The 14,629-nt window shown below is 37.1% G+C and overlaps 1 protein-coding gene across 1 annotated transcript in view; it reads right to left on the minus strand.

Moving 5' to 3' along the window:
* Nucleotides 1–14,629, minus strand: part of BANK1 (B cell scaffold protein with ankyrin repeats 1) — a 311,535-nt gene that overhangs the window by 264,113 nt on the left and 32,793 nt on the right. The window contains exon 3 of the mRNA XM_045056738.1: nt 12,168–12,566. Within this exon, the coding sequence (XP_044912673.1) occupies nt 12,168–12,566 (399 nt within the window). The remainder of the gene's footprint in view (nt 1–12,167; nt 12,567–14,629) is intronic.

Raw genomic sequence — 14,629 nt, forward strand, 5'->3', positions numbered from 1 at the left:
TCTTTTCAAGCACATGTGGCATATTTTAAAAATTAGTCAAAAAGTAGGCATAAATAGAACTTAATAAATTTCAAACTACCTGACTAATATAGACTGCATTCTCTGACCATACAGCAAAATTTAGAAATCAACACCAAAAAGATAAATTAAAGCCTATACTTTCTGACGAAGAAATCAAAATAGAATTAGAAAATAGGTAGAACTGAATAATATTGAAAAGAGTTGTAAGAACCTGTTGGAGAAATTATAGCCTGAAATGTTTATTGTAAAAAGGAAAAGCAGAAAGGTTCCATGCCCATGAGCTAAGCATTTATAAAATTCAAAAAAAAGCAGAAGAAAATAAATATCAAATGGAATACGAAAATAACAAAAATAGAAAAATATACAATAGAAAAATAATTTAATGTAAAGGTTGTCTTGTGAAAGGACAAAAGACACTGAAAAACTGATAAGCTCCATTGATATTTAAAAAATAAGACAAGGGGCGCCTGGGTGGCACAGTCGGTTAAGTGTCCGACTTCAGCCAGGTCACGATCTCGCGGTCCGGGAGTTCGAGCCCCGCGTCAGGCTCTGGACTGATGGCTCAGAGCCTGGAGCCTGTTTCCGATTCTGTGTCTCCCTCTCTCTCTGCCCCTCCCCCGTTCATGCTCTGTCTCTCTCTGTCCCAAAAATAAATAAAAAACGTTGAAAAAAAAATTTTAAAAATAAGACAAATGATCTTAAAAATTAAAAAAACATGCAATTTCCTATAGAGTAGATATAAAAAATAAAGGAATGGTATAAGCAATTTTAAACAGAGAAATGTGAAAACAAATGAAATCAGCAAATTCCTAGAGAAATAAAACAACAAAAGTGACTCAAATAGAAAACCTGAGTGGATCCAAAACTCTTAAATATATTCAGCTGAAACATTCAAAGAACAGGTAATTCACAATGGAAAACATAATTTGGAGGCCAGCCTTATACTACATACAGAATTAATTCCAGATGGATGTTAGACTTTAACGAGAAAGTCAAAAGGTTCAAATTTTTAGAAGATATTTCTATGACCTAAGAGAAGCAAAGATTTCTTAGACAGGATATAATAAATCGTAAGCTAAAAAAAAATATTGACACACTTAACTATATTAAGAGCATGTTTATCACAACTGTTAAAAACTAAGTTAAAAATTGAAGCCCTGAACTCAAACTTTGAGAAGATATATGTAAAATATATAACAAATATGTCTTAAAGTATCATATAAAGCATTTTTACAAAGAAAAAAAAAGGTGGGTAAAAAGACACAAGGAAGCACCTCCTAAAACAAAATTGGACACTGATTATATGAAAAACATAAATATGTAAATATAAGAAAAAATGCCCGTTAATAATCAAGAAAGTATAAATTAAATATATAATAAAATATACTTTCACACTCACTATATTGCAAAACTAAAAATTCAGGAAGTACCAAGTATTGGAAAGAATGGAAGCACTGGGAACTCTTATATTTCTATCAAGTAAACTGGTACAATAGTCCTGGAAAGACAATTTACATTAACTATTATATGCACAGATCCTGTGACCCAGCAATTTTCTTCCCAGACAGATGTCCCCAAACTAACACAGTGCACAGGATTGCAACTGCATCAATTAAAGACAAAACCAAAAAGCTCTGTAAATAGTTACAATTTTTTTTTAAGTTTATTTATTTTGAGAGACAGGGCATGCACACGGGGACAGAGAGAAAGAGAATCCCAAGCAGGCTCTGAATTGTCAGCACAGAGCCCGATGAGGGGCTTGATCTCACAGACCTGTGAAACCACGACCTGAACTGAAACCAAGAGTTGGATGCTTAACCGACTAAAGCACTCAGGTGCCCCAACTAGTTAGCATTTACATGAATAGTAAGGCTGATGGATAAAATGGGGTGCATTCTAATTATGGGGCAATGGGAATAACTGAACTGTATATACATCAACATGGATAGGTCTCAAAAACATAATATTGAGTCAGAAAAGAGTTAATATAATATGTTTTCATTAATATAAAGTAAAAACCCAAAACAATATAGATAATATACTTCACAGATAAATACACATGCGGTAAAATTATAAACTAACCAAAATAAAAACTATAAAAGGAAAGTACAGAATGGTGGTTATCTAAGAAAATGGGGAAAGAGAAAAGATGATAGGGGAGGGGTCTCCAGAGAGTTCAAGGGAGTTGGTAACATTCTATATCCTCAGATGAAGGTGAGCCTGCAGGTGTGATTTTTAAATTTCTCTATAAAATGCTTATACATACATACTATGCTATGTATGCACATTAGGGTACAAGAAAAGAATTTCAAAAACAATTTTTTCATACCAGTAAAAATGATCAGGAGTCGTGATTCAAAGCAAACATTACTTTCTAGAGTAATGTAGGTAAATCATAATTGTGTACACATTTATAAAATCAACATAAATGAGTTCCTTTTCTAAAAGAAAATTTGGAAACTTTCAAACAACAAAGGAGAGATACTGATTTAAAACGCACAATGCCACTATTTCTAACTCTTTAAGCAGTGCCTTGTTAGCCATCAACCGAGATTATATTCATGAGAAAATTGGTCCAGATCAGTGGTTCTTAAAGTTCAGGGTGCACCAGCCACAGAAGAACTCATTTGATATTTATTCCCAAAACCTCTGCTCTCTGTTTTCACAACACACTCCCAGAGCTGTAATTCATTCAGTAGGACTAGCATTGTGCCAGGTATTAGAAATTCTGGCAAGCCCCCTTCCCACTCCTTGAATAGTCTGATTGAGATGGATAGAGACTCACACAGGGAATAATGATTTGTGTTCATTCTTCTTGCTATTATACAAAGTTGGAACAGTGTAGGAAGGCTTCCTATACTTACTTCGTGTAACAATACAGGAAGACTTCCATTACTTCATAAAACCAGCAAATTTAATTTACCATTCGTGAGTCCCCTTTACTCTTAAAAAAATATTTCAACTTTGAAAATTACAAACATTTAATAAACTAAGAGTAGTTTTATTGCATTCACTTTATTAGAGAAAGCCCAAACCCATCAAATTATAAAAACGAAAAACTAGAACCACCAGAAAACGGGATTTCTATTTGTTTTTAACATGTATATATTTTCCTTCATATTTACCACATCTAGCTAGTGAGAAAAACAAACCCAATTATCTAAATGGGAAGTTACCAGAAAGAGAAATGTCACATCTCTCCGGACTTCTCCTTCCCACTCCATGCTGGTGTTTTTTTTTTTTTTTTCTGAGCTTGGTCTCAGGCTTCACCTGCTGATCAACCTGGGCCCTCTAAAGGAGTAGGTGCAAACCCCGAGGTACATGAAGCTGCTCTTTGTTATTAGCCTTGGTGACTTAAATCAATGCTCCTCTTCCTAGTTCAACCTACTTCCTCAATTTCCACTTGTTTTCTGTTTCCTGAACTTTAACCCCTCCTAGATTGTTTACTATTTACCTGGTATCTGACCCACTTCTTTCCTTGCCATTCTTTTTAACCTTGGGTTTTCCATTCACTACTCTGATCTCTGCTTCTTGCCCAATCATGAACACCTTGCCCTTTATGTATTATCCTAGAGCACTCCTGTCTGTCCCAACCTCCTTCTCTCCCCCACTCTCAGCCTCCCTTCCCTCTCCTCCTTCTCCCACATTTCGCCTCTACCCTTCCTCCCATCTTTCTTCCCTCCCTCTCATTTTATATACAGAAAAAAAAGTAATAAAGTCAGCTTACATCTATTGAGCACTGATTCTTTGGCAGAGACTCTTTAAAGCTCTTTTTGTGTATTAAACAATTTAATCCACATAATAATATCAGATGAAAGTATTATTACTTAAGTCAGCTCTCTGCTACACCTATTATTCTGGGCTCAGAGGCAGGGAGTAGGATTTCTGTGTGAAATATATTTATTTAAAATTTGTTTAACAGAAAAAAAATAAATTTCTCTTTTGAACATTAGCTTACACGGGACATTTTGGGGAGAAACTCATTGTAAGTTGATGATTCCTAATCATCACCTAATGTTTTTGAACCACACAATTTTTCTAAGAAGGAAACACAATATACAACAAACCAGAGTATAAGACACAAGGCATGGTACTTGACATAAGGGATAAAGTAGAGGGAAAAATAAGACTAATAAACAATACAGAGTGAACATGACTTCTCATGCCTCATGCCAAATGATTCCTCCTTTCCCACAGTTAAGAATGGCAGGAGAATGCTGTATTATTACATATGACATAGACATTTAGAGTCTCCGTGGATGCCAACCACAGGATAATTAGGTCTAAATTCACAGTCCATGAACTGAACTATGTCTTCCAAAAAGCATCGCTTCTCAAAGCTGCACAAGTGTCCGCACATAGAACAAGAATGTGCTTACTCCGCTTTTTGTTCATCTCTTAGAACTATAGATACGCATAGTAAATAACTCAGGGTAATTAACCAATGATCATACACACATACACATCCACAGATACATGTCTGTGTAAACAGACGCATACGTCTATACGTGTGTGTGTATATCTGTACGTATATGTACGTATATATCTGTGTGTGTATATATGCCGATTGACATCCTGCCATATTACCCCTACTTCAATGTGTTCTTCCTTAAAAAGGAGATATTCTTTTATGTAACCACAACATAATTTCAACATCTGAGAAATGAACATCCTACAACACTACTAATACACAGTCGATAATCACATTTCATCAATTGTCCCAGTAATTTCCTGTAGAATCATATTTCCTAGTCCAGCATCTAATTCAAAATTATTCATTGTGTGTAGTTTTCATATAACTTTAGATTCCTTTAATTTGGAGCAATAATTCATCTTCTCTATTAATTTCTTGACCGTAGCATTTTTGAAGAGTACAAAAAAATTATTCCGTGGAATCTTTTAGTTTGAGTTTGTCTGACATTTTCGTCATGATTAGATTCAGGTTATGTATTCTTGGCAAGAATACTGCAGTAAACCTTTTCATAATTATCAAAGAGAAAAGCCCAACTGTACCAATAAACAGTTATAAACCTGCACTTAAAAAGCAAAATTTGTACTCTTCTGTTGTTGTTGTTGTTTTTGCTGTTTAGAAAGCTGAAATGTTTTAAAAACAAAGTTACCAGCATTACATTTTCAAACTTGAAGGAGACGAAAAGGAATTGTCAAAAATAATTACGAAGAATTGAGAGTCATAAGTAAACGATAAATTTTTAATAGAATTAGAGATGAGGAAAATATTTTTCAAGCAGAAGGGATCTGAGATGAATTCACTGATAAAGCAGCTTTTCAGTTGACCTTGAAGAACGGCTGGGATTTCAACTGAAAATACGGGGGTGGGGAGGTGAGCCAGATAAAGAAGGCAGCATAAGAACAATGGGAGGGAGGGGACTAGGAGGTGATGCATCAACAAGAGGTGATGCAATTACCCTAGTGTACAGCATGTGTCTACACCAACAGTAAGGGCAGAAATGGTCTGGATGTCTATGCTGGAGCCACGCCCTCAGAGAGCTGAAAGATCAGCAAAAAAGGATGGACTTCGTGTGAAGGGCCGTGAGACCTCACTGACCAGCAAACCAGAGCTCTTACAGCGGGACATGGCTCACACGGGAGGAAAGAAAAACAAATGCTTCTGCATAGTTTGTTTCTAGTGGGTTGCCCTTGTTCTCATTTTGTTTTTCCAGTAACTCCACTGTTAGCACTGCTATTCTTAATTTTAGGCTTCTTCTTTAGGTTTAATGAAGCCAGACATCAGAATCCTTGGTTTGGGAATATGGTAACAAAATTAAAATGTGAAGGTTCGTCATGAAAGAATTAGCAGGTTTCCCACTGCTATTACATCTACCATTTGACAATGAAGAAAGTGAGATAAACATGAAATATCGAAATAGGAAATGTTAGGCAGGAAGCTAGGCCTGAGCGACCTAAGGTGGATGGACCTTAGATGTCCCCAACTGAGGACTGCCCAGGGAACACCCCACTGCACCCATCTAGCAGTCCCTTTGCAGTTACAGCATCCCAGCAGAAGAGTTAAGTTCCTTGTGCTTGTTGCACTTGTGCAGAAAGCAGCCCCTGGTCCTTACTCGACCGACTGGGGTCTCTAGAATAGAAATAATGTTGCCGTTGCCTATCCTGTGCAGGCATTTTGAATACATCTTGCAAAAAAGACATGCTTAGTTGGCTAATTATATAATCCAGGCCTGTCACTCCAGTGTTATGACCCTAGGACCCACCCCAAAGAAAAAGTTAGTATAAGCCCATACCCCAGAGTTTCCAGGGTCTTTGTCTCTCTTGACTGGCCTTCTCCCTTAGAATATACTTCAATAAAACTTTGCTTTACTTTCGTTTCACTGTTCTGTAATTCTTTACCGTGGCAGTAAAAAGAACAGAGGCTTCTTTCCTTTTCCATCTCACTCTCAGTAACAAAACAAGTAGGAAACATACATTTTCATATGTATATGAAAATATGATAAAAATAAAGCTTGGAGAACACTGACTCAACTATCAGAACAAACTGCAGGGCGTGGAAGAGTCCAAAGGCAAAAGATGTCACGATAATAAACAAAGAGCAAGGGAGGAAAGAGACCCAGTAAGTGTGCCATGATCACAGAAATTACTAAAGATTTTTTAAGGGGAACATCTATAAATAATAAAGTACATGATGGTACACCAAAACACTTTCTTTTTTAAGAGAGAGAGAGAGAGAGTAGGGAAGAAGCAGAGAGAGAGAGAGAGAGAGAGAGAGACAGAGAGAGAGAGTATCCCAAGCAGGCTCTGTGCTGTCAGCACACAGCCCAATGCAGGGCTCGATCTCATGAACCCTGAGATCATGACCTGAGCTAAAATCAAGAGTCGGAATCTTGACTGACTGAGCCACCCAGGCGACCCTCAAAAATGTTAGTTTTTCTTATGTAAATTTGAGATTACATAATTTATATTCTATATAAACAACGCTATATGAAACCTATATATGTAGAAAGACTAGATGGAGGAAATGAGGCAAAGATCAAAAAATTAAAAAAGAAATAGAAGACCTATAAAGGAAGAAATATGGTCAAAGTGGTGTATCACACACAAAAATGTAGAAAACACATACTGGTTTGTATTACTTGCAATCTGGGAATTAAGAAGACAGGAAATTTAACTTTCTTAATTCCTAAAAGGAAATAAAATACTCAGATTAACCATAAATCACTGTATCTTTTTTTCGTCTTTTTTAATATTAAAAACTTTTCTCTGGAGCCCTGATTAATTATAAAATACCTTTCTTTCTCAATAAGTTTTATAAAATCTCCTCTGGTTTTTCCTTATGTGAATATATTAGAACATTTAATTATTTCCACGACTTTCTGGCTTTTTTATTATTCTCTTTATCATGTTTCTGAATAGTAAATTTCCTTTTGTCTTTGTATTATTTCTCTACGGGACAGAGAGTTGTAGGGAAAGGACAATAAAAATTGAAATCCACACCTTTATCTTATTTCACCTATTTTTTGAAACTAGACTATATGAAAATATGATAAAATAAATCTTTGAGAGCATGGACTCAACCATCAGAACAAACCTCAGGGCCTGAAAGAGTCTAAGGGCAAAAGGTAATCACAACAAAGAACAAAGAGCAACACTCAACACCAACAGCAATATGGAACAAAATAGTTTAGCAGTTAAACTGTGTATGAAAACAAATTTATCACTGCCTAAACCATAGCATTTATCGCCAGTTTTGTCAAAGGACACAACCTACACATAAAAGGTCTTTTATGCGTGGTTTGCAATTGTTTATGGATCTACATTCTGGTTGCATGCGTGTAGTTCAGACAAATTTATCATCTTGGAATGTATTTTCCCACACAACTTTTTGTGTTTTCCATTTGGCAGGTGCATCTAAGTTACTTTAAGAAATCAGAGTCTAAAACTTGAATATGGGGAAACGAGAGCTTCAAAATGAGTGTCTTCAAAACAGTCCTGCGTTGTCCATAAAGTGTAAGCTTTTCCCCTATCAGATATCAATAGAAATGTAATTTGAAGATAGAGCAGAACACCATTGACATAGCCACCCAAAGGTACTCACCATAAAATAAAATAAGTAAAACGGCGAAAAGATACTCTTCAATATTTTTACCTACCAGTAACATCGTAATTTAAGTGGTCAAAACAACCTGAGTTCTTCCAGGAAATGGAAACGATGGCTGTGCAGAACCACACAAAATTTTTGCCACCAATTTTTAGTGCTCCTCTGTCTCAGGGCATAAAATCACTTGCACTTTATGTGCATCATTGTCATTGTTTCCATAATTTCCAACTGTAACATTTTCCCTTTACAACCAAAAAAAAAAAAAAAAAACCCACCACAATGTACCTGGGGAGTACTAAAAAAAGAAGAAAAAAAAAAAACCAGAGATCATAAGAGAGTTGAGGACTGCCAATTTGAAAATTGTCGTGCCGAGTCAACATTTCCCCCTTTTTAGTCCTGGAAATCATTCCAAAACATAGAGAATGAAAAACAATTATGCAAATACCCTATTTATTAAAAATGGGAAACGGTGAAATCCTAGACCTCCAGATTAATGGGATGGTTCCCAAATCAGTGGTGACTGAGCAAAAGGGTGTGCAGGAGGAAATAAGGAAAAGAAGCCTTGAAGAAATAATCCAGAAGCTGCAGGTTTCAAAAAGAGCTAACGAACACAACCTTCCTTAAGGCCACAGGAGCCATGCCTCTTTATATTGTAGACATCATGCAGCAGTGTCAGGTAGAAGCATCTGTGGAAGCAGTACGATGCCAAAAAAGCAGAGAAAGTGAGGCTAAATGAGGAATTGCACAGAAAAGACAGATTCATAAAAGCAGTCTGTGTCTGTGGAAACAGAGAAGTGAAGTCTTTCATCGTATGTGGGAGAAACAGAACAAAACAAACAACAAGATCACACTGCCTGTCTCCTTTGGCTAGACCAAGTAAAACTCACTCAGTTCGGTGATGCAGAAGTGAAAGTGGACCCCACTGGATCTATATAAAGATACCACAAGAACAAGAGAGAGGGGTGGGGAGTGGGGGAGTGCGGGTGGGTGGGGCAGAAAACCAGTGGCACACAGGGAAGCACACACTAAAAATATGTCACCATAAAAGAAGCTAAAAATTGTGGCCAAATACCTCGCCACGGATTTTTTTAAATGCACAGCAATGCATAGTAATGCATAGCAAGCACCTTTTTCAAGCAATTATCTCAGGCAAAAATGCAAGGTGGCAAGGTGAGGTTAGCAGTACAAGAACAAGGGATGAATTATAAGCCTCCAGTCCTCAACCAAATGGCATAATGGAAACAAGTAAAAGCACCATAAAAATGAAGGAGAAATTGGAGGAATACAGGGGAAGAGAGAGTCCTGAAAGCATAAGAAGGTAGCAAAGACGGAAGTGGGAGACACAAACTAAGTAAATATATATTAATAATAAGTGAAAAAGAATTAGAGAAAAATTGTAGAGTGCAACACAGATAACGTAAACCCAACATACATATAAAAGGAATCCCCCAAAAAGAAAATAATGATAAAATAGTGCAAATAATATAATAATAGTGCAAAGACTTAAAGATGTAAGTCAAGACGGGCGCCTGGATGGCTCAGTCGGTTGGGTGTCTGCCTTCGGCTCAGGTCATGACCTCATGGTTCCTGGATTTGAACCCTGCATCTGGCTCTGTGCTGACAGTTCATAGCCTGCAGCCTGCTTCAGATTCTGTCTCCAGCACTCTTTGCCCCTCTCCCGCTTGGGCTCTGTCTCTCTGTCTCTAAAACACATAAACTTTAAAAAAAATTTTTTTAAAAAGGCATAAGTCAAGACCACTTGAATCTCCATCTTGGGTGAAAGACCAAAACAAAACAAAACAAAACAAAACAAAAACAAAAACAAAAATAACCATATCCCTGGGTAAAATAGTTCTGAACAGTCAGCACTAGGATAAAATTCTAGTGAAAATCTCTAGGCTTCAGATATAAATTAATAATTACTTATTCAGTCAGGTAAATAAGAATTCTCTAAACTCTACAATGCTAAAAAAAAAAAAAAAAAAAAAAAAGATGAGCGACATGGTCCTCAGCCAAACAACACTCCAAGAAACAAACATGCAAGAATTCTGAACATGCAAGATTGCAGAAACGTTGCTCCAAGGGCCCTTCCTCAGGAATCTCCGAGGGGTGACTTTCACACAACAAGATGATTTAAAAAATAATAACAAACGAGCCAGCAATGTAAGCTCCTGTTGAGAACAAATCTTCCCCCATGGACAGTGGAACCATCAGATGACTGTAGCTCTGGGCGGCTGGACTGCAACCTTACAGGATACCCCGATCCACAACCTCCCCACTAAGCAGCATCTAGATTCCTTAACTGTAGAAACTGTGACACAATCATCATTTGCTGTTTTAGGTTGCTGAATCTTAGGGTAATTTATTACGCAACAATAGCTAACCATAAAACAAGGCTTAGAAACTACTGATTTGAAGAGGATGAAATGTAGAAAATAGGAAGAGGATTTTTTTTTCTTAATGTTTATTTTGAGAGAGAGAGAGAGAGAGAGAGAGAGAGAGAGAGAGAGACAGCACAAGCAGGGGAGGGGCAGAGAGAGCGGGAGAGGTAGAAAAGGCCAGCGAGGAGACATCAGTGATTTCATCAAAAGTGACAATGAGGGGGGGCGCCTGGGTGGCGCAGTCGGTTGAGCGCCCGACTTCAGCCAGGTCACGATCTCGCGGTCCGTGAGTTCGAGCCCCGCGTCGGGCTCTGGGCTGATGGCTCAGAGCCTGGAGCCTGTTTCTGATTCTGTGTCTCCCTCTCTCTCTGCCCCTCCCCCGTTCATGTTCTGTCTCTCTCTGTCCCAAAAATAAATAAATGTTGAAAAAAAAAAAAGTGACAATGAGGGAGCCATAGATATCGACAGCAAGAAACCACAGCGGGCAGAGCACCACAAGTAGGAGCTTGAAGAGAGGACACATTGGTCTCAGTAAGGAGCAGCAGGTGACACGTCCCAGTGAATGAGGGGAACTCCAAACAACCTGGAAATGTGCCCCAAGAAGGAGAGGCAACACTTAATATTTGATATGATCAATAGAAAATAAGAACCCCACCTCTTCCCTGTGCAAGAGGGAACCAGCGCTACAACACTGGGGACAAAAGGCGAAACACACCTTGAGAAAACCAGGAATGCAGTTGACCCAGCACCGCGTCCAGCTCTCACCCAGGCTGGGACAGAAGAGACAGGGGGGGAGGGACAAACTTTAACATTAGACAGCTTCACAGTTTTGACTATTACATGGAATAGTAATTAATTATGTAATTAATGTAATTAATGTAATTAATTAATGGAGGGGAACCTTGTGTTCTGCTTTTTAACATGTGGCTATGTGATGAAAACTAAATTTTTAATTTAAAACTAATAAAAGAAATAGTATTTCATACCATAGTAGTAGATATCATACAGTTATCAGCACAACAGGAGATCTGTAATTCTAAAGCAGACCTTCAAGGCCTGGACGGCTACTTACTGGTAACAGTACTAGGGTAGATATTAACTCAAGCCTCAGCAATTAAATAAGAAACTAGCTTCTAGAACCAAACTGACATATAGCATAGCATACCATATTTATTCTACCAAGTATGATCGCATACAGGCTACCCTAAGGAATATATTTATAAACCATTTTAGAACAACTGATAAGACTTGATTGGAATATAGCTAAAAAAAAAAAAAAAAAAAAAAAGGTGGGAAGAGACGCCTGGGTGGCTCAGTTGGTGAAGCGTCCGACTTCAGATCAGGTCATGATCTTCCAGTTCATGGGTTCGAGCCCCGCGTCAGGCTCGGTGCTGACAGCTCAGAGCCTGGAGCCTGCTTTGGATTCTGTGTCTCCCTCTCTCTCTCTGCCCCTCTCCACTCACACTCTGTCTCTCTGTGTCTCTCAAAAAATAAAATGTGAAAAAAATATGGAATGTTGCTAAAAATTAAGAACCTTCATGCATTTGAGGAAAGTGTAACAGACATACAACATAAATAAAGTTAACGTTCATTTTTCTTTTTCTTTTGTATCCTAATATCGGATTTCCATTGGTTCAAAAAAAACCCTTTAAATTTCTTAATTATAAAAAAATATAAAGATTTGGCGACACTACCTCTGAATATGATACTCTCGATTACAGCGATGTAATCTTCGGGCTCCTGCTCGGTAGACATTTCCCATCTGCCTCTGACGATATTTAATAATTTGTAGAGCTGATCTGAACTCTTCACCCCACACAACAGAGTAACCACACTTTCTGGTGAATGAAGTATCTTTTCAAGAAACTGACATTTCTTTGGAGTTAGGTCTTTAAGGAGGCTATTTGATAAGATCAAAAGTTTACATTTGTAAGAGTTTAAACTCAGCAATTCCAAATCCCAAAAAGAGTAATTCTCCAAGCGATATAACAGGACCGCTTCCCTTTTCACAACATGCAAAAAAACTTCCCTCAAGTACAGAGCCCATTCCTCAGCATCTTCTCCATGTATCAGTAGGATGTCTTTTGTATTTTCTGGAAAAAGAGAAAATAATGTATTAATTTTCTTATGTTTGAAATGCTAACAGCAGACTATACTATTAACCTCAAATTTTTGTACGTGCTCTTTAGGGAACATATTACAGGACCAATAATATAATTCCTGTTATCCCCATCATAATCATACAGGATTAAATTAATCCTTTATGTAAACACAGTTCATGCTTTGTGCAAGTCTTCGCTGTACTCATTGTCCCAAAGTGAACCAGGATGCTCAACTGAAATAAAAGAGAAATCTCATGGAGGGATGAAAATAATGTTCTGTAGGATTACAGGGAGCTGGGCTACGAGACACGGCTCTGCCAGTAACCACAAAATTTACCTAGATCACAGTATTTAACTCCTTTGAACTACTGTTTCTTCGTCTCCTAAATGAAGGCAAAAAATAAATAAGCCCTGCCCAAGGAATCAGATTGTTCTGTGAAGATATGAGGGAATTTACACTCAATGTTTAAATCTTTTTTTCAGGCAGAGATGAGTGCATAAAGATAGGTGACAGAATTTCCACGCCCAGAATACCAACAAAATAAAAATTTTAAAAAAGAAATAAATTCAATAGCAGAAACCAAATAAGAGGGTACTGTATCACATGTCATAAGTTAAATTTCATGCTGGTGAAATAATTAGAAGGTTCTGACGGGACAGCAGTAATCCTAAACCTCTCCCTGATCCTATAATCAATACTGATAAAGAAACTTGAGTCATCACCAAAACCAGCAGGGTGCTTATGAATCTCTTCCCCATCTGGAAACAATTCAAGAGGGTGTCTGCAGAGGTAGGAAAGGCCGCTCTACAAGGGCCCTCTACCCGTGGGTAGCAGGGCCCACGGGTGAGTCAGAAAAGCCAGTCAAATCCCACAAGAACCCAAGTGCATCCTTGGGCAGAAGAGACGGGCCTTGCAGACACCACTCAACAGGTCTCATTAGAGACTATAACCCAGAACCTCTAGTGAAGGACACTTTGCTTCTCCTCTGCTTTTCTTTCAGGCCATAAAATCCTGGAATGTCAATTTTATCACCCCAACTGTAGCTTGGAAGGAAAAATAAAAGTAGCAAAAAAGATAGGGAGGGGAATTTCAAGAACAATTTGCCCACACAATATTAAGCAAACAGTAAGCCTAAACAGAGCTAAGGGAAACACGAGCAAGACGAAAAGATGAGCAATACAAATTTTTAGTTATGGGAAGAGATTATGGCAAATAATATTAACAGTGAAAATATGATCATAAGAATAATAAAAGTAACACAGCCTGCAAAGATTAGTAGATATCATAAACGGGGGAAAAAGGCTTCATAAAAGTTATCTATAGTATAAAAAGACCATAGATTAAATAAGACCATAGTTCAAAGACAAGTTGATTTAACTTTTTAAAAAAAAGTATCATTTAAAAGTGTATAAGAGATAAAGAGACAAGTTGAGAGCCAAAACAGTACTTCTGTTCAGATAATATATAAATTAGAAAAACCAATAACCATAGATAATATTTTAATTTCCAAACTAAAAGAAAAGCTTGATATGTTTGCAGTAAATGCAAAAAAGAGAACAAGGCTAAAACAGCTGGTGAAAATATGATATATCTGGGTAAGAGACAAAAAAGGAAAAGTTTCAATATCAATATAAAGACAATCTAAAAGCTAAAGTAAAAGAGAACAAAAGACACATTAAAATATGTTAAAACATAATTTAAAAAATCCCTAAAATATAAAGAAAAAGGAACCAGTTCCATGTATCAGCAGGGAATAATCATGTTCTAAGAAAAATTGTTAAGAAAAAAACCTATCTTGATTAAACTGCCCTTAGGTTTAATGACTATTATAAAATGTCTTCACATATTCAGGAAGGAAGACCAAGTTACCCAGGAGGAGGAAAATATTAAAATGATCATAGATTTCATCAGAGCAATTTCAAGCCAAGAATCATAAGAAAATTCCTGCAAAAATATTTTTTTAGTAATTCATACTACAGAATATGATATTGTACAGCGATGAAAATGAACAATGCTACATGCAACATGGATGTATCCAAAGACTTAATATGGA

This window comes from Felis catus, chromosome B1, assembly GCF_018350175.1.
Source record: "Felis catus isolate Fca126 chromosome B1, F.catus_Fca126_mat1.0, whole genome shotgun sequence".
NCBI lineage: Eukaryota > Metazoa > Chordata > Mammalia > Carnivora > Felidae > Felis > Felis catus.